This window comes from Loxodonta africana, chromosome 5 (assembly GCF_030014295.1).
Source record: "Loxodonta africana isolate mLoxAfr1 chromosome 5, mLoxAfr1.hap2, whole genome shotgun sequence".
In the NCBI taxonomy this organism is placed as follows: Eukaryota; Metazoa; Chordata; class Mammalia; order Proboscidea; family Elephantidae; genus Loxodonta; species Loxodonta africana.
The window spans coordinates 71216477-71240726 of record NC_087346.1 but is presented as its reverse complement, the minus strand read 5'-3'; the positions used below and the strand labels follow the sequence as shown (position 1 = coordinate 71240726).

The window sequence follows — 24250 nt, the reverse complement described above, 5'->3', positions numbered from 1 at the left end:
TAAGTATTTGGGCCTGATAAATCCCTCATTTGTTCATTGTGCTAATTCTCAGCTGTGGTGTTTTGTCCTTGTTTTTATGTTTTGTCCTTTTTTTTTTTTTCACTTCGTGTTTGTCATTATGTTTGGAGAATATTTGTAGAAACAATCAGAAGCCTAGGATGAAGGTACTTTCCTCCAGAAAGTATTTTCATTTGCTTCTGCCAGGGTTCTGGAGGCCATTACCTTTCTGGGACTATGTTCATCTAAGTTTTGAGTTTGAAATTCCCTTAACCACCCAGGGAAGGAGCCTAGTTTATCCCTTATCTTCAGAGTGTAGCCCTTTGGAGACTCAGTTTAATGGAGGTAATGAGGATATCAGACTCCAGACTCCCATTCGAGGTTGCTCCTAGTCTTTTGACTTTGTTCCTCTTATCTTGTGAGCCCAGGCCGTCAAAACTAGTTTTGAGTGTTATGTTTACTTCATTGGGTTTTGAGCTTCTCCAAAACTTTGGTCAGGTAAATTCCTCATTATCTCCTTAGCTCTTCAGTACTTTTAAGATTTTTTTTAATAATTTTTATTGTGCTTTAAGTGAAAGTTTACAAACGAAGTCAGTCTCTCACCCAAAAGCCCATATACACCTTGCTACACACTCCCAATTACTCTCCCCCTAATGAGATAGCCTACTCTCTCCCTCCACTCTCTCTTTTCGTGTCCTTTTCGCCAGCTTCTAACCCCCTCCACCCTTTCATCTCCCCTCCAGGCAGGAGATGCCAACAGTCTCAAATGTCCACCTGATCCAAGAAACTCACTCCTCACCAGCATCCCTCTCCAACCTATTGTCCAGTCCAATCCATGTCTGAAGAGTTGGCTTTGGGAATGGTTCCTGTCCTGGGGCAACAGGAGGTCTGGGGGCCATGACCACCGGGGTCCTTCTAGTCTCAGTCAGACCATTAAGTCTGGTCCTATGAGAATTTGGGGTCTGCATCCCACTGCTCTCCTGCTCCCTCAGGGGTTCTCTGTTGTGTTCCCTGTCAGGGCAGTCATTGGTTGTAGCCAGGCACCATCTAGTTCTTCTGGTCTCAGGATGATGTAGTCTTTGGTTCATGTGGCCCTTTTTGTCTCTTGGGCTCGTTCGTAATCACCTCGTGTCCTTGGTGTTCTTCATTCTCCTTTGATCCAGGTGGGTTGAGACCAATTGATGCATCTTAGATGGCTGCTTGCTAGTGTTTACGACCCCAGATGCCACTCAAGAAGATGTTATTTTATATTTCATCCTGCTTCTTAATTGTCTTCAGCAGGAGTGTTCATTTGAATTACCTAGGCCACAGTTACTGGAAGCAGAAGTATGTATCTGTTTTAAAAGTTATGCACCTTTTTTATGTAAAACCTAGTGCCTGAGTAAATACTCTTACGCTACATGTCAGACTGTGCCAATGAATGGAAATATTAATTAGAAATGCTGAATATAAAAAGAATAGGATGATATAATCTTGGAAAGTTTTCTGGAATCATTCTGAGACCCCTAGATATATTCATGAATGCGTTTTTGCTTTCTCATGCTAACAAACGGAGTTAACAAACTGTTATCATTTTTCTTAACCAAATTATTCTAAAAGTTTGCTTCTCTTTCACCGAAGGAGAATTGTCAAGAGAACAGTAATGCTAGTACTTCCTGGTTAACAGCCTCTGCTTGATTGTTGTTTTTATATTAAAGAACAGAGAGAGAAACTTGCCCTTTGGTATCCTTAGTGAAGTAAGAGAAAAATAATTTCATGTCCTCAAGGGGCAAACATTTATGCCCAGGAGAAGTTAAAAAGATTCAAATCCTTTTTTACACTCCAGCCTGGTAATACCATGAATCTTGGCTATGGATCATTGGCAAATCTCTGTACATGTCATGAACACCAAGAAGATTGTCCTCTTTTGGAGTCCAGGTCATTAAAAACAAACAAAAACCAAATCCAACCTTCAACAGAGAATTGGAAGCAGAATGGTAATGTCTGATGAATATTATCATTCTCTTGGGTAGGTAATAGAGGGAAAATAAAACCTTTTGCTATTTTCTATATCTTGGTGTTCTGAAATATCATTAAAGAATCAATGTAAAAGAAAACCTAGGCCAGAGTGGAGTTATTCTAGTTTTGACAGGCTCTAAAACCTATGTGTACGTGGATTATAACTAAGGAATAAATGCAGGAGAAAAACAGAAGTGTCTACATTAAATGGAATCAAAGTTGTGATTTTAGGGTCTTTTTCTAATGAAGTCATTCAAATGTATAATTAAAAAGATTACAATAGTATTTATACCAGGTATTTTAAAACATCACTTTTTTCCAGGTTATGAAACTAATGCATACTCCAAAAGTGTCTTTTTTCTCCATACTATCTCCAACAATGTGGCAAGTGTAATTCTGAAGGTCCTAAAAAGTAGTAACGAGAACTCTTGGACTTAAAGTATTTTAAAAGTCCAGCAGAAATCACGTATTACTAAAATCATTTGCACAGGCTAAAATATTGTTTCTTTGATTTTAGCTGGCATTGTATTAAGTTGGTTGTATGATGCTGATTATCACACTGGAGAAGCTCTGATTGAGTTATATACCTTTGATTAATATAAATGCCATTACATAACGAGACAAATGTATTTGACAGGTCAAGTCACTCAAAACATAAGGTCCATGGCAATATTTAAAGGGGCTTTTGGTTATGAAAAATTTTGGAACTACACTAAAATGCCACTTAGCATCCACTATCACATACTTCATCCGTCTGCCTGCAGGGTAATACTACTTCCCTAGTGTCTCATGGTTCAAGAGCAGTCTAAGTAATCACTGTCAATTCCATAGAACAGACCTGTCATTGGGATGAGTAGTTGCTCCAGAGTATCTAGCCTCCATTTTCACCAGAGCAACAAGCATGGGTCAATTGTAATACAACCCTACTCTTCCTACAGATCTCAGCACTCATAAATCAATTATATTAAAACTGCTAACCAATCTTAATGCTTAAAGGCCATCCTCAAAAGTGACCAATGTTTCTGTCCCAAATCTAGGCCTCAAATATGGACTGACAGTAGTTTAAGCAAATCGTTTTTGCTATGGATTGAACTGTGTCCCCCAGAAAGACATGTTGAAATCCTAACCAGCTGGTATCTGTGGGCATTACCTTGTTTGGAATACAGTCTTTGAAGGTATCAGTTAACATGAGGGCATACTGAATTAGGTGGGTACTGATCCCATCACGTGGAGAACAGGATGGCCATGTGACTACGGAGGCAGATACATGCCAAAGGATGCCAAGGATTGAGGGGAGCCACCAGAAGGTAGGAGAGAGGCATCGAACAGTTTCTTTCTCACTCTTCAGAAGGAATCAACAGAGCCTATAACCTGATTTGGACTTCTAGCCTGCAGAACAGAAAAACCCATTTCCATTCTTGTAAGCCACCCAGCTTTCTGGTATTTTTTACAGCAGTCCTAGGAAACTAAGACAGCAGTAGTGTCGCTACGATTGGTGCCACCAGTGCTGTAACTCAGTGTCACCCCCCATGCCAATTACAGTATGTAGCTAAAACACCAGAAAACTTGACAAAATCGGCAACTGTAAAAACACCAGCAGCAATGAAAACATCATGCGCTTGTAGCTCCTGCAGACAAAACCACGTTACTCGAAGCATCATTATAATTGGATAATGTACAACTCTGATCGGAGTGCATTAGAAGGTTCAAAAAGTCAATTAGCATAGTTTTAACCTTTTATGTATATTGATACATGTAAGCGGGGTTTACAAAAGTTTTTGTTATGACTACAGGGTTACGTTTATTAAAAAATAGTTTCTACTGAAACACTGAACAAAAATTTTAGTCATTTTGGTGTTACCCCGACAGTGTCACCTGGTACAGTGTACCCCCTTAATGATGCCAGCAGAATACAGCTTCTAAAATGCAATCAGTTTAACTTCCACAACTTGGAAAATTGGGGGACAAATCAAGGTTTTGAATAGGGCCTTTTGTGGGGTTGACCATCCCTGTCCTTCAACAGAACAATCACCCTACACCAATGTTCACCAGCCAACACAAATACCAAGGAGAGACCTTCTGAAGAAAGTTTTAAGTGCAACATCAATGAGAGCAAATTTATTAAATTTTAGTTGGCTTGCTACCATAAAAGCCAACAACTTCAAGAATCTTTTAAGCAAATGGCTTTCAAAGAAAAGTTTATGATTTCCCTGAAACTGTATGTGTGTATCTTGTTGTTAGGTGACATCAAGTCGATTCCAACTCACACTCCATAGGACAGAACAGAATGGGGCAGTTTCCAAGGAGCAGCTGCTGGATTTAAACTGGTGACCTTTTGGTTAGCAACTGAGCTCTTAACCACCATGCCACCAGGGCATTTAAATTTCCACGTGAAGAGAATTCCTTTCTGGTCAGGTTTGCAAAAGGAGATAATTATTTGAATAGTATGGGAAAACCTGTCTGCAGGACAGTGTTTTTCTCACTGATGAACCAGAATCTTAAGCATTCTGTTACTTGCAACTCCTAGATTTTAACTAACAACAAACCAGAGATTGTCGAATATACTTTTTCAAGCTACACCTCAATCCCAACCACCCCCCAAGATATTGACATGCCTCACCAAATGGATATGCCTCCTTGAATGAATACTGATAGAGGGATAATATCTGAGATTAAACTGCTAGAGTGGCACAAGAAGTCTTCAGAACATGTTTAACAACGTCTGGGGGAACCACTATATCCTTTCCTACATCTTATAAAAGGTAGAGGGTTGAGAAGTCAAAGGTGTATTTTTATTTTTTGTAACAAATTCTCACTGAAATCTCACATCCAATCTGTTTAAAGACAAAGTAGAATATAAAAAACCCATTCCAACAGCCCTTATTTTTTATGGCAATACATTTTTGAATGTCTTTATAAGAAAGGTAACATAGAAATTGCATTGCTTTGCTCAAAGAGTAGAAACCACAGTAGATTAGATGACAATTCTTAGAAATTTTGAGAGGTGAAATTTTTACAGAATGACATTTCCTGATTTTGCTTAATGATAGGTATACATACATACATACACACATCACCTCCTATAAGAAATACTGTAGTATATATTATCTACACGCATCCTTAAATCACCTTTGTAATCAGTGACTTATTCTATCGTCGACATCCTATCAAATCTTGGTAGTCAGGAGGTAATTGTTGAAATGTGTAGCAAACAATTTCTGTCACCACTATGAAAAGAAACCAGCACCAAGAAGTGATGGAATATAAGGCTCTGCTTACTCATGTTTGTACCCCAGTAGATAAATGTTAACTTTTAACAGCCCTAATTTTTTTTTAATCTTATAAATGGGAGCCCTGGTGTCACAGAAGTTGAGCTTGGCTGCCAACCAAAACGCTGGCAGCTCAAATCTACCAGCTGCTCCTTGGAAACACTCTGGGACAGTTCTACACTGTCCTATAGGATGGTTATGAGTTGGAACCAACCCAATGGCAATTTTTATTATAATAAATGTCGCTGCAATACTATGAAATATTAACATTGTGTAGTCCCGTTTTAAGTAACTCTGGCAATTAGGTTTCTGTTACAATGCCTAACAGCACATAGAACTTGGTCAAAACAATCCAGGTAGCATATTTAGCAACATAAACAGGTTACTTCAGTATGTTTGAATGTCATAAGTACTTCAAAACGCAATTACTACCCTGATCCCTTCAACTGACTTCACACATTACTCACCTAAGTCCTAAATACTTGGGAAAGAGATTTTGATACTAATTTTACAGTTTATCTAACTAGAAGTGCCTAGAGCACTTATCCTTGGTCTACATTTTTCCAGTTTACAAACGCAGTTGGTGAACATTTATAGGCTGTAAAACTGAATTAATCAGAACACAAGAATCCAGAATCCAAAGGCCCTCGAAGAAAATCAGATTCACTTTTACTCCCCACTCAATTCTTTGTAAACCATCTCAGATGATAACCTCTAGATGTAACTTCCTCAAGGTCAAATGTATCAAGACTTGACTGAAGAGCGTGGATTTTTTTTTAAAGCTTTTATTCAGTTTGGATCAGGGAAGGACAATCTCAATGTCAACTTGTCACCTAATCATAAATTTGAACTTACAGGATTCACTACTCTGAAGACACTGCACCTGCTGACTTGACAACACACTTAAAATGAAATTATCTGCCTTCAGTTCCCTAAGGTTGCACGTTGAAATAGAGAAATAATCCCTTGTGATAGCCAACATTAGTACTTGGCCCGGGTGTTAAGATCAAATAGCAACACAGGAGCAAAACACAAGGCCAAGAGCGTTTTTAACTTGACTGGGTACAAACATCACAGAAACAAATCTGCAGGCATCAAATCAAGGAAAAAAAAAAGTCCATCACCATACAGAACTACTTGGTTGACTGCGAAATCAACTAGTCTGCACATGCACGAGTATGCCAAGTGTACTTCATAATGATCTTAGCAGACTAAGGTGGAACCGTGGAAAATAGCTTTTCCTTAAATCCAACTAAATACACTAAATGCAAAATTCAAAGCTGGGATCTATGTATGTACCTGAAAACCTAGAAACCAAACTGCTTGATTTCCTTTTCAATGCACCAGGAAGATCTGCTGTAATGCCGTAAATCAGCTGTGCATTAGTATTTGCAAGGTTTAAAGCATGCCCTTCTACTACTTCTACAGCTGAACCTGGAAATATTTAACCGCTCAGCTCATGCACTGACTTCTGTTAAAAACAATGTCTTTTTCTAAGAACTCACAACCACAAGGGCAATTAACTCTACCAGTAGTTTCCCAAAAACGTCCCAATGTTCAGTTTGGCAATGGCTGTGACAGAACACCAAGAGAATTCACTCTGCCACTACTTCAAATACTTTATCTAATCTTCTCATCTAGTAACTTCATACTCCTCTGCTAAAATCCTTGTAATTTGCTAGCTACATTTTAAATTAAAGGTCATTCTAACTGCGTGTTTTTTCCCTGAAGATTTTACCAAGACAACTGTTAGAAGCTTTGTGATGAGCTAAAGCTTCTTCTAGAAGATCGTCAAGTGACTCTGAAGCCAAAGAATCAGCAAATCATAACAAATGGCCCTCTGCATAAAGGAACAAAGCAAAATCTTCTCCAGTCATTAACAGCTATAAATGTCTTTTGCGTTACAAAGTACTTTTCTTGAAATTGTTAACTCAGAAGACTCATGGTCTACTAGAGAAATACAGCTCATGACAATACTTCAACTTAAAAAGTCCCGATGATGAAGTCTACAGATACACAGAGGAAAAAGAACATTAATGGGGTAGCATAAGCCTCAATTAAAAGGGAGATGAAGCCGTGAGCACAGAGTACGTCTATAAAAATGGGGAACAGGATGACAATGTGGCTGGCTATTCATAAAGGACTACTGTTTCTCCCTATGGACCAACATTTCCTACAAAACAAACCGTGCCTTAATTATTGCTTATTTAATATTACATTTTTACAAAGCTACTTAGTACCTGACACAGAAAAACAATCACATAAGGAAGCATTTATTTGAAGTTTAACATGAAATCATACAAATAAAATTTGTATAAACACAAATCCACATCGAGTCATAACACAGATAGCAAAAGACAAAGTAAAAACAAAGAAAACTAATTGGCGGCTATATACAGGTGGACACAATTGTGCCTTGTACACTAGAAAGTCTTTTACAAAGTAATCATCTTAGATCAACAGGAGACCAATCTCCAACGTCGTCCTGGCAAGATGGGTTACTTTACATCTCCTCCTAAAAACAAAAACAAAATAGCAATTAGCTCTGTGCAACTCTGACAAGCTTTCAAAGGTCCACTTTCATGAACTGTTTTAAGTCCTCACTTTATTCTTTTCTTCAATAATTAAAGATCACATGCATATTCATTGACAAAACATAGTTTGGGTGGTTAATAAACTCACCCTGGAGTTCCCAAATGACATTACATTTGAATCTACTTAAAAGAGAATTTGAGAATGCAATCTTCCCATATTCACAGGTTGAACTGTGCTCCATATTAAGGTCTACTAGAAGCATCTCTAGTAAGCCAAGTAAAATACTTCCACTAGCATGATTTTCTAATAGGTTTATTTTATTCCAGGAAAGGAATTGCTTTGTGCATATGATCTTTAATTTACATCCCAGATTTAAAAGTTCTTGTTTTGGTTTGTAGATTTCACTATTAGCTATAAAAAGAAAAAGCAAGCATTAAATCTTAAAGAATGAACACTTAAAATGAGGCTCCACAATTGAAATACAACACTAAACAGAAGACCAAAATGATTAAGCTGTAAAAAGGCATTTATGTACTTTAACTCCTGTAAAAAACCATTTAAGTTAAGTTTAGACACTTAATCTTCAAAAAGATTAAAAAAGAAGCCAAAGTCTGAAGTTTTCCACTTTAATCTTTACGCTGGTACATGAAGTTGGAAGAGACCATACCACAGGACAGCGTTTTCTGGTGTATGCCTTGCGCTCTGCCCGCAACGTGCGACCCCCAGAGATAGACGTGGTCAGGGTGACACACGGCCTGCAATGAAGTTCCCGCTGGCGGGTACAAACAAGGTATAATGTCAGAGTTAGAAGACAACATTCTTGTTTTCCTTAAGTTGTACCCATTTCAGTACTTTACCTGTTAATAGTTCTAAAAAAGTTTAATTATTCCTCTAGATCACCTGGCACACAAAGCAAACAGAAAAACTTTTAAGTTTTTCTGTAATACTAAAAAAGGTGAGATCAGACTTTAAAGTTAAAGATCTATAGACACTTTAGGGCAAAACAGGCTCAAAAAGCAATTAAAAAATTAACGATTTAGTAAAAAACAGGCTACACGGTATTTTGTTTTTACTTTTTTTTCATTTGTCTATTGATCTTTAAATTAAATTAGCCATTTCCACTGGTTTCTTGTACTCTTATACACACCTGTTTTCTCCAAAGTCCTCCTTTAGTATGGCTGGTAATTGTTTTGGTGATTGCCACCCCCTCGAGATGCCTTGCCATACGTGCTCTGTTGGCCTATTTTGAAAGGACAAAAATTACGTTAAGATAGTTTCCTATCAATGGTTTCATTATGACAATATCAACACACAAAACGACTATTAAATGGCTAAAACTTTGCAGGCCAAATAAACATGAAAATACATGAATCACATTCTGTTACAAATATAAGCACCACTGTCTCTAAATTAAAACCAATCACTGAGTCTATCAAACACTACGATAACTTAACTCCAAGCACTTCAGTAAGTGCAAAAACCCATATACACTGAAACAATCAGAGTGGGATTATACTTTAACACTCAATTTTAATACCACTGGTTTAAGAAATTAAGTTAAATATTCTTACCACTGTAGTCTGCATATCCCTGTCCATATCCATAGTTCCCATAGTTATACCCAGTATAATCATATCCGCCATAGCCACTATAGTTTTGATCACCACCATAGGCACTATTGTAATTTCCATATCCTTGATCATAATAGTTATTAAATCCTTGGTTCCAGTTTTGGCCCTGACCTGAAACAATGCACAACAATTGTTAGCAAACAACTTCTGACCCCCCAGTAAATGATTCTTTCTTGTCCCTCACTCTGCAAACCTTAAGAGACAAAAAACACCACTATCTTTGTGAAAAAATAATTTTCAGTTGTCATAAAAAAGGGGGTAGAAAGCCCAATTTTGCTAATACCAAGCTTTCTAAATTTAACGGGAAATGAAAACAAACCCAAAAATAGGGTGCTCTGCTTAAAACAAGGACTACTGCCCAAAAAAACCTATCACGCCACGGTGTATCATGTAATCTTAACTACATGTAGCCATATACTCTGCTACCAGTCATGGCACTAACTGTCAAGAGCGGCCAATTTTTAAGAAAGTTAAGCTAATAAGCCCCCAAACCCACCCACTAGGCTGAGCATTTTTCTCTGTGTTAACAGTTCTAAGTTTAAATCAAGTCTTACCTCGTCCACGACCCCTAGTACCACCTCGTCCACCAGCTGTGGCACCTCTTCCTCCTTTCTGTTGTTGCTGTTGCTGCCTATATACCTCTTTGGGTTGTGCAACTTTGATTTCACACTATAAACAAACACATGTGTTAATTTTTTTTTATTGAAGTACAAACAGTATTTTATTCCTCTCAAACAGAGATTTGAAAAAAAAATTTTTTTTCATATAACACAATTGAAATGCCTTTACCTTCCCAGAACCAATTTGATGGTATCTGCTTTCTAACAATTTCTTCACAGGCTCTTCATCTGTATATGTGATAAAACAAAATCCTCTTCTTTCATTTGTTTTTGTATCCATGGGAAGTTCAATATTTTCAATCTGAAATCAAGATGTATCTTAAGATCATCCAATGATGTTAAAAAACTACCAAAAAGTCTTAGACCGCCATACATCTTTTTCATGTTATTCTAATCAGATGATTTCTGTATAGAAAACTGCTTTATTATCAATCTACAAGGATTTGATGTATGCGTGAACACTGATAGGAAGAGTAAAATTTTCTTTATTCACTATCATCTTGTACCCAAGAAGTGCCACTAGTTTTTAAGTCCAGACAGACCACATCAAAAACATCCATGTTTTGGCCAAAATTCATAAATTAGATACTGTAGTTTCCATTACAGCATGAAAACCAGTAACTAAGGTACAGTCACCAGAAGGGACCCTATCCCCACCTGCCATATAAATATATTCTGTAAAAGGCCTCAAAGCAAACATTTAATAAGCATGTCAAATACTGAAAAACGTATGCCAACATAACCATAAAGCCCACCTCTCCGAAAGCGCCAAAATATTCCTTAATTTGTTCTTCAGAAGTATCTGGACTCAATCCACCCACAAAAACCTTTTTTGGGGGTTCCTTCCCTTTTAAAGCTTTGGCCCTTTTGGGGTCTATCAATTTGCCATCCAGTTTGTGTTCTTTCAGTTCCAAAACCTAGAAGACAGGATTTATTTACTTTGACAATACACAACCAAACCCGAAAACAATTTGTAAAAAACACAAAAGCTGAATGCAAAAACACTCTCCTACCTTATCAACACTAGCAGCGTCTTTGAAAAGCACAAATCCAAATCCTCTTGACCGTCCAGTGACTGGATCTGTTTTAATTGTGCAGTCTACAACCTCTCCAAATCGAGACAAATACTCAGTCAGATCCTTCTTGCTTGTATCCCAGCTCAAGCCTCCAATAAACATTTTACTGGAAATAAAGTTTTTTTGTTTTTAAAAACGTTAGCAACTCAAATGTCTACCTCAGTTTGGGAATTAGACCTAACTGTGGGGTGACCTAAGAGCAAATAATTTTTATCCATGTTTACAAACATTAGCAATAATAGTCCACAAAAATCCCCAAATTCCTCAAGGTAATAAGCAATAGTAACCAACTCGCTCTTCACACTACATAACGCAAAACTTAAAACGGGCCAGCAAAATATGGTAAAAGTTCTCCCCACTTTTTAGCTCAATCCCACTTCCTGAGCTCATCTCTCCCCACGAGGACCACCCTCCAACTCAGCTGTCAAGCCAACTTTCCACCTAAACATACTCATCACAGGCGTCCTTAGAATGTGGGTACCAGTCGCCTATTGGTCTCCAAACTAGGAGTCCTCCAAGTTCCCCCCAGGAAAACCGCGCAGAGCAGAAACTGAGACACAATGAAGAGGCGGCGGCAGCTGCAGCATGTAGCGCAGCGAGGCCGGCCCCTCCCCCCTGGGCCCCATGCAGCGCCTGCGCACTCGGGACAGACGCCGCCACCGCCGCCCTCCTCCACCAACCCCTCCGCCCTTCCCCCACCCTCGCGGGCTCGAGTCACCCCCTCTGTCTCCTACTTTCGTCTTCCCTGAAAGCAAGTAGGGCCCGGCGAGCACGCGGGGAACGGACTCGGGGCAAGAATGGGGGCAGCGCGCGGCTCTTAAAGGACGAAAGGCGCGTGAGGCGCGCTGGTGAAGGAATGAGGGAAGAAGTATGCGGTACCCGTCATCCTGCTGATTCTTGCTCGCATTGATCTTGGATCCCTCTGCGAATTCCTCTATGTTGCTGTATTCGTTCATGTCCTCCATTGTGGCGGAGTTGTCGGCAGCGGGGTGCTGGCGCGCAGATCGAGTCGCGGCAGTAGCGGCGGCGGAGCGTTGTATGGAACTGGATTTAAAATGGCGGCGGAAGAGATCTGGGCGCCGCCTGCGACCTCCCTTTATAGCCGCCCCACCCGCCAATCGGGAGGGCTGCTGGGCGGTGACGTGGCGCTGGGCCCGGCGCGCCCCCTGCCGGGAGGAGCTGGGAGCGAGCGAAGGGAGGAGCGGAGCGAGCTGCCGCGGCGCCCGCGGTCGCCAATAGGAGAGGCTGCGGGAGGCTAAAGTAGCGGGAGCGGAGGGGAACAATGGCGGCGGCACATGGGAAAGCCGGGGCGGGACCTCCATCGCGGCCCTCCCGGTGAGGAGCGAAGTCGCTGGTGAGGGGACGCGGGCTTGGGATCAGAGGAGAATCAGAAGAAAGTAACGATGGTGCGAAAAGTCCCTGAGTCAAAAATCTCAAGCAGTGCCGTCGCGGGGCCACAGTCCCTCTTGCCTTGAGAGCCTTTGTCTCTGGCGTCCGATCCAGCCCACTCCTAGCAAACAGCCGTCAACCCTGCCTTTTTTCTCCCTCGGTCCCCCAGTGCGGAGCTGCTGCGGTGGCTGCTGCTATCGTTTAAAACCGTGGCCAAGCTGCTCCGGAGAAAGGCTGACTGCGCCCGACGCTCGTGGCCGAGGCGGCGAGCGCGCCCTTCCGCCGCGCGCACGCGTGTTTTGTCCTCGAGCTGGCTGGAACCAGCCGAACAGGAAGCGGGTGCCCGGCAACCCTTTCGGGCAGCGGCGAGGCGCGGGTGCCTCTTCCGCTACCGCCACAGGCGCGCCGGCGAGGGGGCGCGGCGGGCCTGCCTCAGCCGATACACTGGAACCGGGACCAACGCAGTCAGGAAAACCAGAACCCAACGCGGCCTCTTCTGCGCGCTGAGGAAGGGAGGAGGGGCGGGGGCCTGGTCAGATAACTGTAAATATGAAAAAGTGGAGGTGGTGGGCGGGGAGGGGTTAGGTGCTGTAGAGGGCAAGGGGCACTCACATCCCCGGCGCGCCACTCGCGGGGCTCCAGTCTGCACGTGCCCCAGGCCTCTCCCGCTCGCTCAACCAGTCTGTGGAGAGCGCGCACCCGCGCACCGTGCTCCCGCGTTCGCTTCTTTGTTCCCGCCCACGCTAGGCCCATTTTGATGGATCAGCTTAGAGGCTTTCTGGCGGCCAATCGGCGTTGGCGCTTTTCCTCCCCCCGCCCCTCGGATCCCCGCGGGGCCGCCCTCTTTTCTTACCCACGTGGTCTTGGCCTCCTGACCTGCACAGCTCGCGAGTTCAGTTCCCCTGTGCGGCCGCGTTCTTCATTTCCAGCTGCGTCGTGGTGGCCTCTGCCCTCCGCGCTTTAGGCCGCACGTATTTGTCGGCTCCAACATTTTTCGGGGCTGTAGAGAGCCCAGGACCGTTCTGAGGGTTGCAGCCGCCGCCACTCTCCGCCCTCCCTACCAGTAGGCCGATTCTGGTAGTAGTATCCGGCAGGGAAATGGTCGTGCTTTCGGTGCCCGCCGAAGTCACTGTGATCCTGTTAGATATCGAAGGTACCACAACCCCGCTTGCTTTCGTGAAGGTGAGGGGCGGAAGGGAGCGGGGAAGTTACTTGTGCTTAAAAACAAAAAAATTTTTTTAGAGTATTGCAGACCTTGCACTGGAGGCACAAGGAGAGTCGGTGTGGCTTTGCACCCGGTATGGAATGGGAGGGAAATAGGCTGCGGTGGGATGCGGGGGATGCTGTACCATCTTCTCCCTCCCACTTCCTTCCGTGCTCTTTGGTGAGATGCAGTGGATGGGAAGGGGTGGAGGGGGTGGCGAGAAAGCCGAGGAGAACGGCTGAGGGGAGGCCTGGGCGCTCTTCCCCGGCAGGTGCGCGCCCCGTAGTCGCCCGGCCGTGGAGCTCCGGCGCGGCATGGCTGCGGGTTAGTCCTCGAAAAAGGGGAACACTGAAGTGTCAAGATGACTTTAAGAAGCCTTGGTATCTTCGGCGATCATAGTTGCTGTATTCCCACTGTGGCTGTTACAGGCCGACTTTGCACAGTCTGTGGTCCATAGCGGTGATTTTATTGAGCTATAGAACACTTCGGAATCCCGACCCCTTTACGTGGAGTGGAAACCATGGACCTTGAAGCTCTCAATCTGCTTAATCGAACCATCCAAAGCATTCTTCCTAGGAAGTCACTGTTAACACTTGTCCATACCTAATTCATAAGCTCAGAACTTTGCGTTAAAAATGAAAGTAGACTCCCTTCGTATGTATGTTCTTACGTATTCTTTTATCAGAATAAATATCAAATGTTAGTATAATTTTTTAAGGAATGCCTAGGTTTGTCTTTATTTGATTCCCAGAGGCTTAAGAATTCAGATAGCATAAAAGTATTAACTAGAGGTGCTTGCATATAATAGTCAAAAATTTATTTTTACAAAGTAGGAAAAACCCATCTTCCAACAAACTGAAGAATCTTTAAAATTTTTCTATTTTAGTTTTATTAAACAAAATTCAGCTATGAAGAATGATTTTCTTGATATAGGTTATAATATAAAATCAGTGTGCATTGTTAACTTTCAGGACTCCAATACAACCACCACTTTCAGATTTTTTTATAAGAATCTTAGGACCTTGATATTTTAGCCTAGAGTTTTAAGAAACCCAGTTTGGCGTTATCAAGATTACCAAATGCTGGTAATTGGGTTGACTTTCTTTTTCCTGTTGATTGTGACAAAAATAACTACTTTCTTGAAGTTTTCAGAGGGAAAAAAAGGATTCCCCATTTTTGTGGTTTATGAACTCCACTGTGGCTCTTCGTTTCCTACCTCTTAATCAGGAAACCAATCAGGAGAGGTAGTGACACAACATAAAATAGGTACACTTTTTGGGAAGTTTATTTGGGGAATAAGATAATACATATCCAGTTTTGTAACAAAACAGTAACATCCTTTTCTCCCTATTGTGTCTTCTTCTAGATGGTATTATAGGTTACTTCTTGGAATCTTTGTCTATGGCAAAATTATTTTAGGATCATACTGAAAGTAAGGGTGCCTTAGTGACCTAAATCTAATTTTTTGAGTTTGTCACTAGGCACATTCAAGGAAGACTGCAAAAGAAGAATTTGTGGAGATTGTTAAAAGTGTAGTTTTTGGGCCCTTGTGCCTGGGAATTCAGAGTCATTAGTGCTAGACTGAGCATTTCAGGTGATTCTGATGATTAAATAGGTTTGGAAACCACTTGTCCTAGAGTCTTTATAGGAAGTCATTCTTGTCTTCTAAATAGAAGTAGAGAATGTGGCTCTGGAGTCAGACTGCCAGTCTTGCTTCTAAGGAACATGTGGCTGTACATCTTTTCCAAGACAGATTTGTTAGTTCTTCTGGCAGTCCATGGTATGTGTATTCACTGTTCTTTACAACAGCATGATCCAAAGCCTTCAGTTCTTTGGTCTTCCTTATTCGCCGGCGAGCTTTTGTATGCATATGACGCGATTGAAAATATCATGGCTTGGGTCAGGCCCACCTTAGTCCTCAAGGTGACATCTATGCTTTTTAACACCGAAAAGAGGCCTTTTGCAGCAGATTTGCCCGTTTCGGAAAGTAGTTTGATTTCTTGACTGTTGCTTCCGTGGGTGTTGATCCAAGTAAAATGAAATCATTGACAACTGGAGTTTTTTCTCCGTTTATCGTGATGTTGCTTATTGGACCAGTTATGAGGATTTATGTTTTGTTTATGTTAAAGTGTAATCTGTACTGCTGGTTGTAGTCTTTGATCTTTATCAGTAAGCACTTCAAGCACTTGCTTGTTTAATTTATATCTCAAAAGAGATTGAAGATATACCCTATGCTGATCCTGTCTCATTAACATAAAGACTACCCATTCCCAGATGGGATTATAACCACAGGCATTTAAAAAAATAGCAATCCTATAGGACAGAGTAGAACTGCCCCATAGGGTTTCCAAGGAGCACCTGGTAGATTCGAACTGCCTACCTTTTGGTTACCAGTCGTAGCTCTTAACCACTGCACCACCAGGGTTTCCAACCACAGGCATAGAGGCTAGGATTTACGACACATTTTTTGCAGACATGTTCAATTCACAACATTCTAATTAATAGGGCAGTGTTTATTACTTGTCTAGATTGAATTGTGTCCCCCAAAATATGTGTCACCTCGACTAGGCCCTGATTCCCAGTATTGTGTGATTGTCCACCATTTTGTCATTTGGTATGATTTTCCTGTGTTGTAAATCCTATCTCTATGATGTTAATGAGGTGAGATTAGAGGCTGTTATGTTAATGAGGCAGGGCTCAATCTACAAGATTAGGTTGTGTTTTAAATAAATATTTTTTGAAGTATAAAAGAGAGATGTGAGCAGAGAGACATGGGGACCTCATACCACCAAGAAACAAGAGCCAAGAGAATAGCAGGGTCCCTGGACTGAGAAGCTCCTTGACTGAGGAAGATTGATGACAAGGATCTTCCCCAAGAGCCAACAGAGAGAGAGCCTTGCCCTGGAGCTGGCACCCTGAATTCAGACTTCTAGCCTATTAGACTATAAGAGAATAAATTTCTCTTTGTTAAAGCCATCCACTTGTGTTTTTTTATATCAGCACTAGATAACTCTCAGGGATTGAATGACGGCCCCCCCCAATATCTTTCAATTTGTCTAGGTCATGATTCCCAGTGTTGTATGATTGTCTACCATATTGTCATCTGATATGATTTCCCTGTGTTAAAAAAAATGAGACGGATTAGTGGCAGTTATATTGATGAGATCTACAAGATGAGTCAGAATTGACTGGACAGCAGTGGGTTTGGTTTTTGGTCTTAAGCCAATCTCTTTTGAGATATAAAAGAAGTGAGCAGAGAGACATGGGAACCTCATACCACCAAGAAAGCAGTGCCTGGAGCAGAGAATGTCCTTTGGACCTGAGGTTCCTGTGTAGAGAAGCTCCTAGACCAAGGGAAGATTGATAACATGGACCCTCCTCCAGAGCTGAGAGAGAAAGCCTTCACTTGGAGCTGATGCTCTGAATTTGGGCTTCTAGCCTACTAGACTGTGAGAATAAATTTCTCTTTGTTAAAGCCATCCACTTACGGTGTTTCTGTTAGAGCAGTACTGGATAACTAAGACATTACTTAGCACTCAAAAAATATTCTTCATTTGTTACAAATGAGTTTGTCAAAACCAACATTTCTAAAAGTATGTTCAGAAGAACATTAAGTCTGTGGGATGTTTATAGTAATTATGCAAGATTGCAAAAAATAATTCCTTTGTTAAATGGATTTTTGGGAAATGCAGAACAAATTATGTTCAACTAGGAACCCTGGTGGTGCAGTGGTTAAGCATTTGGCTGCTAACTGAAAGGCTGGTGGACCAAACCCACCAGCCACTTCGCAGGAGAAAGATGTGGCAGTATGCTTCCATAAAGGCTTACAGCTTTGGAAACCCTATGAGACAGTTCTACTCTGTCCTGCAGGGTTACTATGAATTGACAGCAAAGGGTTTAGTTTTTTTTTTTACTATTTGACTTCTCAGAGCCTTTAGATCATATACATGTATGCACATATATACACAAATAATGCTTTTTGAATCTTCAGGAGAGTGGCATTTCAAAAACTTACTTGGGGTGATAAAGCAGACCAAGCTAGAAAGTATGAATGAATTAGAGGAAGTCTATCGTTTATAGAATCAAAACCTCTCAAAGGTCAGGGAAAATGGATCAGTAAAGTTCTATACAAAAGAGATTAAGAAAGCGAAATTAGTCTCGTTGGACACCAAAACATTAATGGAGTGGTGTTCTCCCTAGCTTTTGCAAATTGTCTTCAAGAACTGAACTGTAAAACAAAAGTACATTTCTTAAAGGACAAATAGAATGTTTGGAAAATAATGGAGTTATGGATACATGCAGGATAGCAGGATGATAGGTGTGAAAATTTCTGGGAGATCTCTAAAATTCCCTTGTGGACTCCCCCCTCCACCACTCCTTTCCACCTCCTCTTAATTTCTAGATAATTGATGGCAGTAGACATTTAAGTGAAATGTCTGTATCATAGGGACATTTGTAATAAACAGTTGGGATTTTTTCCTTCTAAATTATATTTATTTTGCTGTTGTTGAGAATATATACAGCAAAACATATACCAATTCAACAGTTTCTATGTGCACAATTTAGGGACATTGATTACATTCTTCAAGTTGTACAACCATCCTCACCCTCGTTTTCTGAGTTGTTCCTCAGTAACAAACTCATGGCCCCCTAAGGTTCCTCTCTAATCTTGAGTTGCTCTTGTCAGTTTGATCCTGTATAGATAGTTCTTAAAAGAGTGTAATGCTCAAGGCAGGCGTTTTTTTTTTACTGGTTAAGCTAAACAAACTATTGTACAATTTTAAGATGACTGCAGGGTTTAAGGTTTAAAGATTATTTCAGGGCAATAGTTCCAAGGATTCATCGCCCTCCATGGTTTCAGAAAGATTGGATTACATGAGAATTTGAAATTCTGTTCTGCATTTTCCTTCTTTTGATCAGGATTCTTCTATGGAACCTTTGATCGAAATGTTCAGTAATAGTAGCCAAGCACCATCCAGTTCTTCTTGTCTCAGGACAAAGGAGGCACTTCTTCATGGAGGCAATTAGCCACACATTCTATTCCCTCTTCTATCCCTGACTCCCGTTCTTCCTCTGTTCCAGAGACCAATTTTTGTGTCTTGGATAGTCGCTTGCAAGCTTTAAAGACCCCAGGACCTATGCAGTGAACTAGGAGAGAGAACAGAAGCTCTGAATACTTTATTAAGCCAATTAACTGGGATGTACCATGAAACCATGACCCTAAACCTCCAAACCAAGGAACCAAATCCCAGGAGATATTTGGTCGTACATAAGCAACCTCAGTAGCTACTTTTTTTTTGTCGTTTTTGTGAATGTATTAGTCACACAGCTTGTACCAAATCAACTTTTTACAGGTGTACAAGTTACAGCAATTACAATAATTGGCTGTGCAGCCCTACCCTTAATAAGTGTAATTTTTTTTTAGCACAGTTAACCTCCCCCTTTCCCTCCTCCCTCCGGTCCTTGGTAAGCACTGATAAACTTTGGCTTCTATACATTTGCCTTTTCTTGTCTTTTTATGTGTGTGAGGTCATACAGTGTCCTTTTGTGATTGGCTTATTTTGCTCAGCATGATGTCTTCAAGCTCCATCCATACTATAGCATGTATCAAGACTTCATTTCTCCCCTCTGCTGAGTAGTAGTCCGTTGAATTGTGTATACCACATTTTGTTTATCCTTTTATCTTGATGGGTATTTAGGTTGTTCCTAACTTTTGGCTATTGTGAATAGTGCCTCAGTGAACTTTGATGTAAGAGTCTCTCTTTGAGTCCCTGCTTTCAAGTCTTTTGGGTATATACCTAGTGGTGGAATTGCTAGATTATATGGTAGTTCTGTTTTTAGTTTTTTGAGGAATCAACACACTGTTTTCCAGAACAGCTATACCATTTTGCATTCCCACCAGAAATGGGTAAGGGTTCCAATATCTCCACATCCTTGCCAACATCTGTTGTTTTCTTTTTTTTTTTATCTTAGGCATCTTAGTGGGAGTGAAGTGGTTAGCAAATATTTGGTTAGAGGAAGAAATCAGTTTGGCAATGGAAAATTAAAAACTATAAGAGAAAATTTTATTACCAAAGAAGGCAAAAAGCTAAAAATATTATTCTGTAGGAACCTGTGTGTTAATGTGAAGATAAACTTTTTTAAAAAATATTAATTCATGCTTGTTAGAAAGTTATAAACATTACAGAACAGTATAATGTAGAGAGTAAAAGTTCCATATGCTTCTACCAATCAGAGATGACTATTTAAGAGCTTGATTGATACAGTAAAGTCATTAGTCAAATCAGCCAAAAAAGAGGCACTAATTTTAATATATAACCCCTGTTTGTTTTTTATACTTAGGCTTTTTTATCTTGACCAGATAAACTTTTTAAAGGATACCCTGAACTTAGCATTGAAAAAGCCTTACTCTTACCTTGCATGATGGCTCTTAAAACTTTCTATCCTTATAGCTCACCCGGTATCACTTCTCCACTAATGCAAAAAAACTTTTTTTTCTTTTTTAACAGTAAAAACTTTTTGTGTAAGACTTTTGAATTCCATACTATCAACTCATTTAACTTTCAAAACTGCTTTTGGTGGCAGAGGTAGAGGCCTATTGTACCCAGTTCTCCATCATGTCACGAAAAACTTGTTTGGAGAGTCAGTTCCTCTGTCTTCAGAAGCCCTCATGGAGCCTCTGTGGACCCTTCCCAGGGGATTCCATTTCAGAAACATGGGTTTCTTTTCAAAGACAGAATGTCTTTAAGTCAGAAAGCATTTTTTGTCTTCTAGATATGTACACAAAAGGTTCATTTCTTTTTTAAAAATATATTTTAAACAATAATCTTTACCATGCTTCGTTTATGTTTGAAATCACATAGTGGGCACGTGTAGACATTTCTTAGTAGAATGGCATATAAGACTTATGGTTTTACAAATCTGAAAGATATTAAAATTGAATAGAGAAGTGTATCTTCATGAGGAACACTGATATCCAAAATACTGAAATTTTTAAATTTAACCTGTTCTCTTCCAAATTCTGTATAAAACTTATACAAAAACCCTTTCAGAAATCTGCACTGACTTTTTTATTATGATTGCCATTTTCCGTTACAACTAAAATATATTTCAAGGACATTAGAAAGGAACAGAAAAAGAACTATAGGAAAAACAAAATAAAAAATGAATCATATAACTAAAAAACACATTTGCTGACAAGCACATACCCAGTTTATTATTATTTTATTGTGTTTTTGGTAAAGATTTACACAGCAGTTTAGGTTCCCATTCAACAATTTCTATACAAATAGTTCAGTGACATTGGTTACATTCTTCGCCATGTGTGAACATTCTCATTTCTGGTGTGGTTGTTTCGTTTTCGTTAATCTAGTTTCCTTGCCCAAGGGCTCATTTCTTAACTTGATTTTGTTTTCAATGATTCATTATGTAGTCTTGTAACAGGTTCCTTTTAAAGCTAAAAAGTGTAGAGTTGGTACTCCTTTACTAAGTAAAGGAAGACTGAGGCAACCAGTTTGTAAACTAGTGGTAATCCCAGCACTGGGACCTTGGTGAGACTTGGGAGAGGAGTTCACGGTCAGACCAGTGTTTGGCAGTTAAGCTATTCTGCACCAAGAGGCTGGCTGACTCCCTGGGCTGGGCTTTGTATGGCTCCCAGTCTTTGTAGGTTCAGTAAGCTAAATTAGATCTTTTTACCTCAGGTGATCAGCTTCTGGGAATCTCTTTAAACTCAAAACTCACAAAAAGAACTAGATTGACAAACCATAATCCCAGTTTATTAATATACTTAATGTTTAAATGCCTTTGTAAAATGAGTAAATAGTACTGGCTTTATAAGGTTATTTTGAGGATTGAAATGTGATCATGCAGGCCATCATTCAGTCATTTCATTGAATAAATTTTGAGTGGTAGCAGTGGCAGTCTTGAGAAGCTATTAAATTTTGGGTATATTTTGAAGGTAGAGTGACAGGATTTGTTGATAGATTGACTGGATGTGTAGGAGAGGAGTCAGATATGACTAAGGTTTCTGGTCTGAGTACGTAGAGGGATGGAGATGCCATTTACTGAGATGCGGCAATGTGGGAAGAGCAGGATTAAGGGGTAGAGTCAAGAATTTAGTTAGAGACGTGTAGTTTGAGATGAGGGTGGGTTGGGATTAGATATCCAAGTGGAGTAGGCAGTTGGAAAAAATCAGTCTGGAGTTCAGGTAAGAAGTCTGGGCTGTGGGCTAGAGCTATGAATTTGAATGTCTTCAGCATATACATGGTATTTAAAATCATGGGATTGGATGAGATCACTAAAGAGTGAGTTTAGATAGAGAAGGGAAGAGCCTGTAAGAGTAAGGATTTAGGAAATGTTGACAGTTACTCCTGATATTACTAATTACTACTACCACCAGTTGCCATCAAGTCAGCTTTAACTCATGGCAACCCCGTGTGTGTCAGAGTACATCTGTGCTCCATAGGGTTTTTAATGGCTGACTTTTTGGAAGTAGATTGCCAAACCTTTCTTCCAAGGTGTTTCTGGTGGATTGGAACTTCCAGCCTTTCGGTTAGCAGCCAAGCACATTAACAGTTTGCATCACCCAGGGAGTTGTATTAATACTACTGTTACTTCATTGGAAATGTTGTAGAACTGCTAAGTGAGACAAAATCTCTTATTTTCTCAGTATGAAGTCTCTTTGGAAAACCAAAGTTGTATTAGAAGTTCTCTCACTCATTGCTGTCAAATTGATTCCGACTCCTAGTGACACCACAGGACAGAGTATAACTGCCCCATAGGGTTTTCAAGGAGCAGCTGGTGGATTCCAACTGCCAGTCTTTTGGTTAGCAGCCAAATGCTTAGCCACTGTGTCACCAGGGCTCTAGAAGTTCCCATATGGAATATGTTATCAGGATCCAAGGAGCTGGGCGGTCCGAATGATTTGTGTTGTCGGAAGTCATCAACCCACCAGAGCTGTCTGGGCCCAAGCTTTGGAAGTCGATAGGCCTGGGGTTGAGGCCTGGCTTTACTCCCTACCAGCTGTGAAACCTCTTTGAACTTCAGCTTCATCTATAGAACCAATGAAACCAAACTCTGTGGCCATTGAGTTGATTCTGGATCATAGTGACCCTATAAAAAGGGGTCAAATCAGGCCTACTTTGCAGAGCTGTTAATTGGATTCAAGAAGATAAATGTGAATTCGTTTCTCTTCTCTCTCTGGAGCTCATTGGAGAGGCTGATAAGATAACCTGTCTGCTTGGTACCTCTTTTTTTAAAATCATATCCCCACCCTGGCCTCAGGTAATGACAACATTCCCTTGTGCAGTGTGATTAATTATAATTAATTAGATTATAGTTTATCTTTCTTTAATTGCGGTTTAATCTCCTTAATGAGATTGAGGAGACACCTTTGTCTTATCAGCAAGACACTTATTAATTCATTTCAGATGCAGATAATGAAATCTATTGTTCATTCCTGAAGGCCTCAGCTTTCAGAGGGGACGTACACTTTATGGGACTCTCCCTGCTTACACCGTGAAGATGGGGACAACAGAGGCATAATTCTAAGCACTGGTGGCCTGTGGAACAACCAGAACACTGAAACTTCTCTTGGTATTTCCTAGTATGGTCTTCAGGAAGGTTATTTAAGAGACAGTTCTAATACCACAACTGCTGAAGCTATCTGGCAGATGGTGTGGACCACTGCAAGAGGCAGTAAATTACCACTGGTAGAAGTGTTTAGGTAAAACTTGGAAAACCATTTTTAGAGATGCGGCAACAATAGCAAAAACAGCAATAGAAGTAAATAGTAATAACAATAGAAAGAGAAGTAGCCAGCCTTTGAATGCGTTCTGTGCCAGGCTGTGTTAGTAGAGGTAAAGAGCCTGGCATAAGGAGGTGATATGCCTGCTTCCCTTTGCTCTGGTTACACCATGGCTGCAGGCTTTTTGTTTTTCAGGGTTTGGTGGCCACATTTTCAGAGGCAGCGGTCAAACTGCTGCAGATCAAGAGATCTGAAGGAAACGAAGATGTTCACAATAGCATAAATCTGATTTGATCATTGTGACCTCTCTGCACGGTGAATCTTAATGAAATTGGGGCTCGGAGATGGCTTGAATTGAATTACTGTTGCTGAAAGAGGAAGGGAAGGATTATAATTCACATATATAAAAAATGAAGTGTTTTGTTGTTTTGGTAGGGGGCAGCTTTCTTTAAAATTTTTAGAAACAAAGTTTTATGTATGCTGTCATATACGAATATTCTTACTATGCTTTATTAAGATAGCCTTTCATCCAAAGCATTTTAAATGTTTTTAACTCAGATAGGTCACTGTTATAATTTAATACTCTGTCTTTTCAGCTTCTTGATTTAGGAGCTTTTTTGGGGGGGATTCCCTGGGTGGCACAGTTGATTAAGTGCTCAACTATTGACTGAAAGGTTCAAACCTACCGAGAGGTGCCTCTGAAGAAAGGTCTGTCGGTCTGCTTCCGAAAGGTTACAGCCTGCAAAATCCTATGGGGTGCGGTTCTACTCTGCACACACGGGTCCC

General features: G+C 40.6%; 2 protein-coding genes across 8 annotated transcripts in view; one reads left to right on the top strand and one right to left on the bottom strand.

Annotated features, from left to right (window-relative positions):
* Window positions 1-5714: 5714 nt before the first annotated feature.
* HNRNPDL (heterogeneous nuclear ribonucleoprotein D like) lies at window positions 5715-12563 on the bottom strand. Of its 4 annotated transcripts, XR_775838.3 has the most exons (9): window positions 12006-12563; window positions 11064-11232; window positions 10806-10967; window positions 10220-10351; window positions 9985-10099; window positions 9371-9541; window positions 8947-9039; window positions 8467-8571; window positions 5715-7779 (listed from the first exon to the last, which is right to left on the bottom strand). XR_775838.3 is itself a non-coding variant. In XM_003414123.3 (8 exons), exons 1-7 carry the CDS (start codon window positions 12446-12448, stop codon window positions 8969-8971), a joined length of 1263 nt encoding a protein of 420 aa, XP_003414171.1. In that variant the 5' UTR covers window positions 12449-12563; the 3' UTR covers window positions 5715-7779; window positions 8947-8968. The 4 variants fall into 4 exon arrangements, 2 of the variants coding, with proteins under 2 accessions (XP_003414171.1, XP_023409091.1); XR_002786806.2 differs by lacking the exon at window positions 9371-9541; XM_003414123.3 differs by lacking the exon at window positions 8467-8571.
* A 382-nt stretch (window positions 12564-12945) lies between these two features.
* The window catches only part of ENOPH1 (enolase-phosphatase 1), a 38194-nt gene continuing 26889 nt past the window's right edge, over window positions 12946-24250 (top strand). Inside the window, exon 1 of one of the 4 annotated variants that reach the window (XM_023553326.2) lies at window positions 12946-13058. Coding sequence is in view for 1 of the 4 variants with exons in the window: in XM_003414122.4 (XP_003414170.1) it covers window positions 13614-13697 (84 nt within the window). In the remaining 3 variants the exon portion in view is untranslated. Of the gene's footprint in view, window positions 13059-13555; window positions 13698-24250 lie in introns of those variants that run through there. The other 3 variants (XM_023553325.2, XM_023553324.2, XM_003414122.4) reach the window with 3 other exon arrangements.

Coding starts and splice junctions, on each gene's coding strand:
- HNRNPDL (XM_003414123.3), bottom strand. CDS start 12,448: ATGGAGGTCCCGCCCCGGCTTTCCCATGTGCCGCCGCCATTGTTCCCC. Junction 11,233..12,005: donor AAGAATCAGCAGGATGACGG/GTACCGCATACT, acceptor CTTTATTTCCAG/TAAAATGTTTATTGGAGGCT. Junction 10,100..10,219: donor ATCAAATTGGTTCTGGGAAG/GTAAAGGCATTT, acceptor GTTTGTTTATAG/TGTGAAATCAAAGTTGCACA.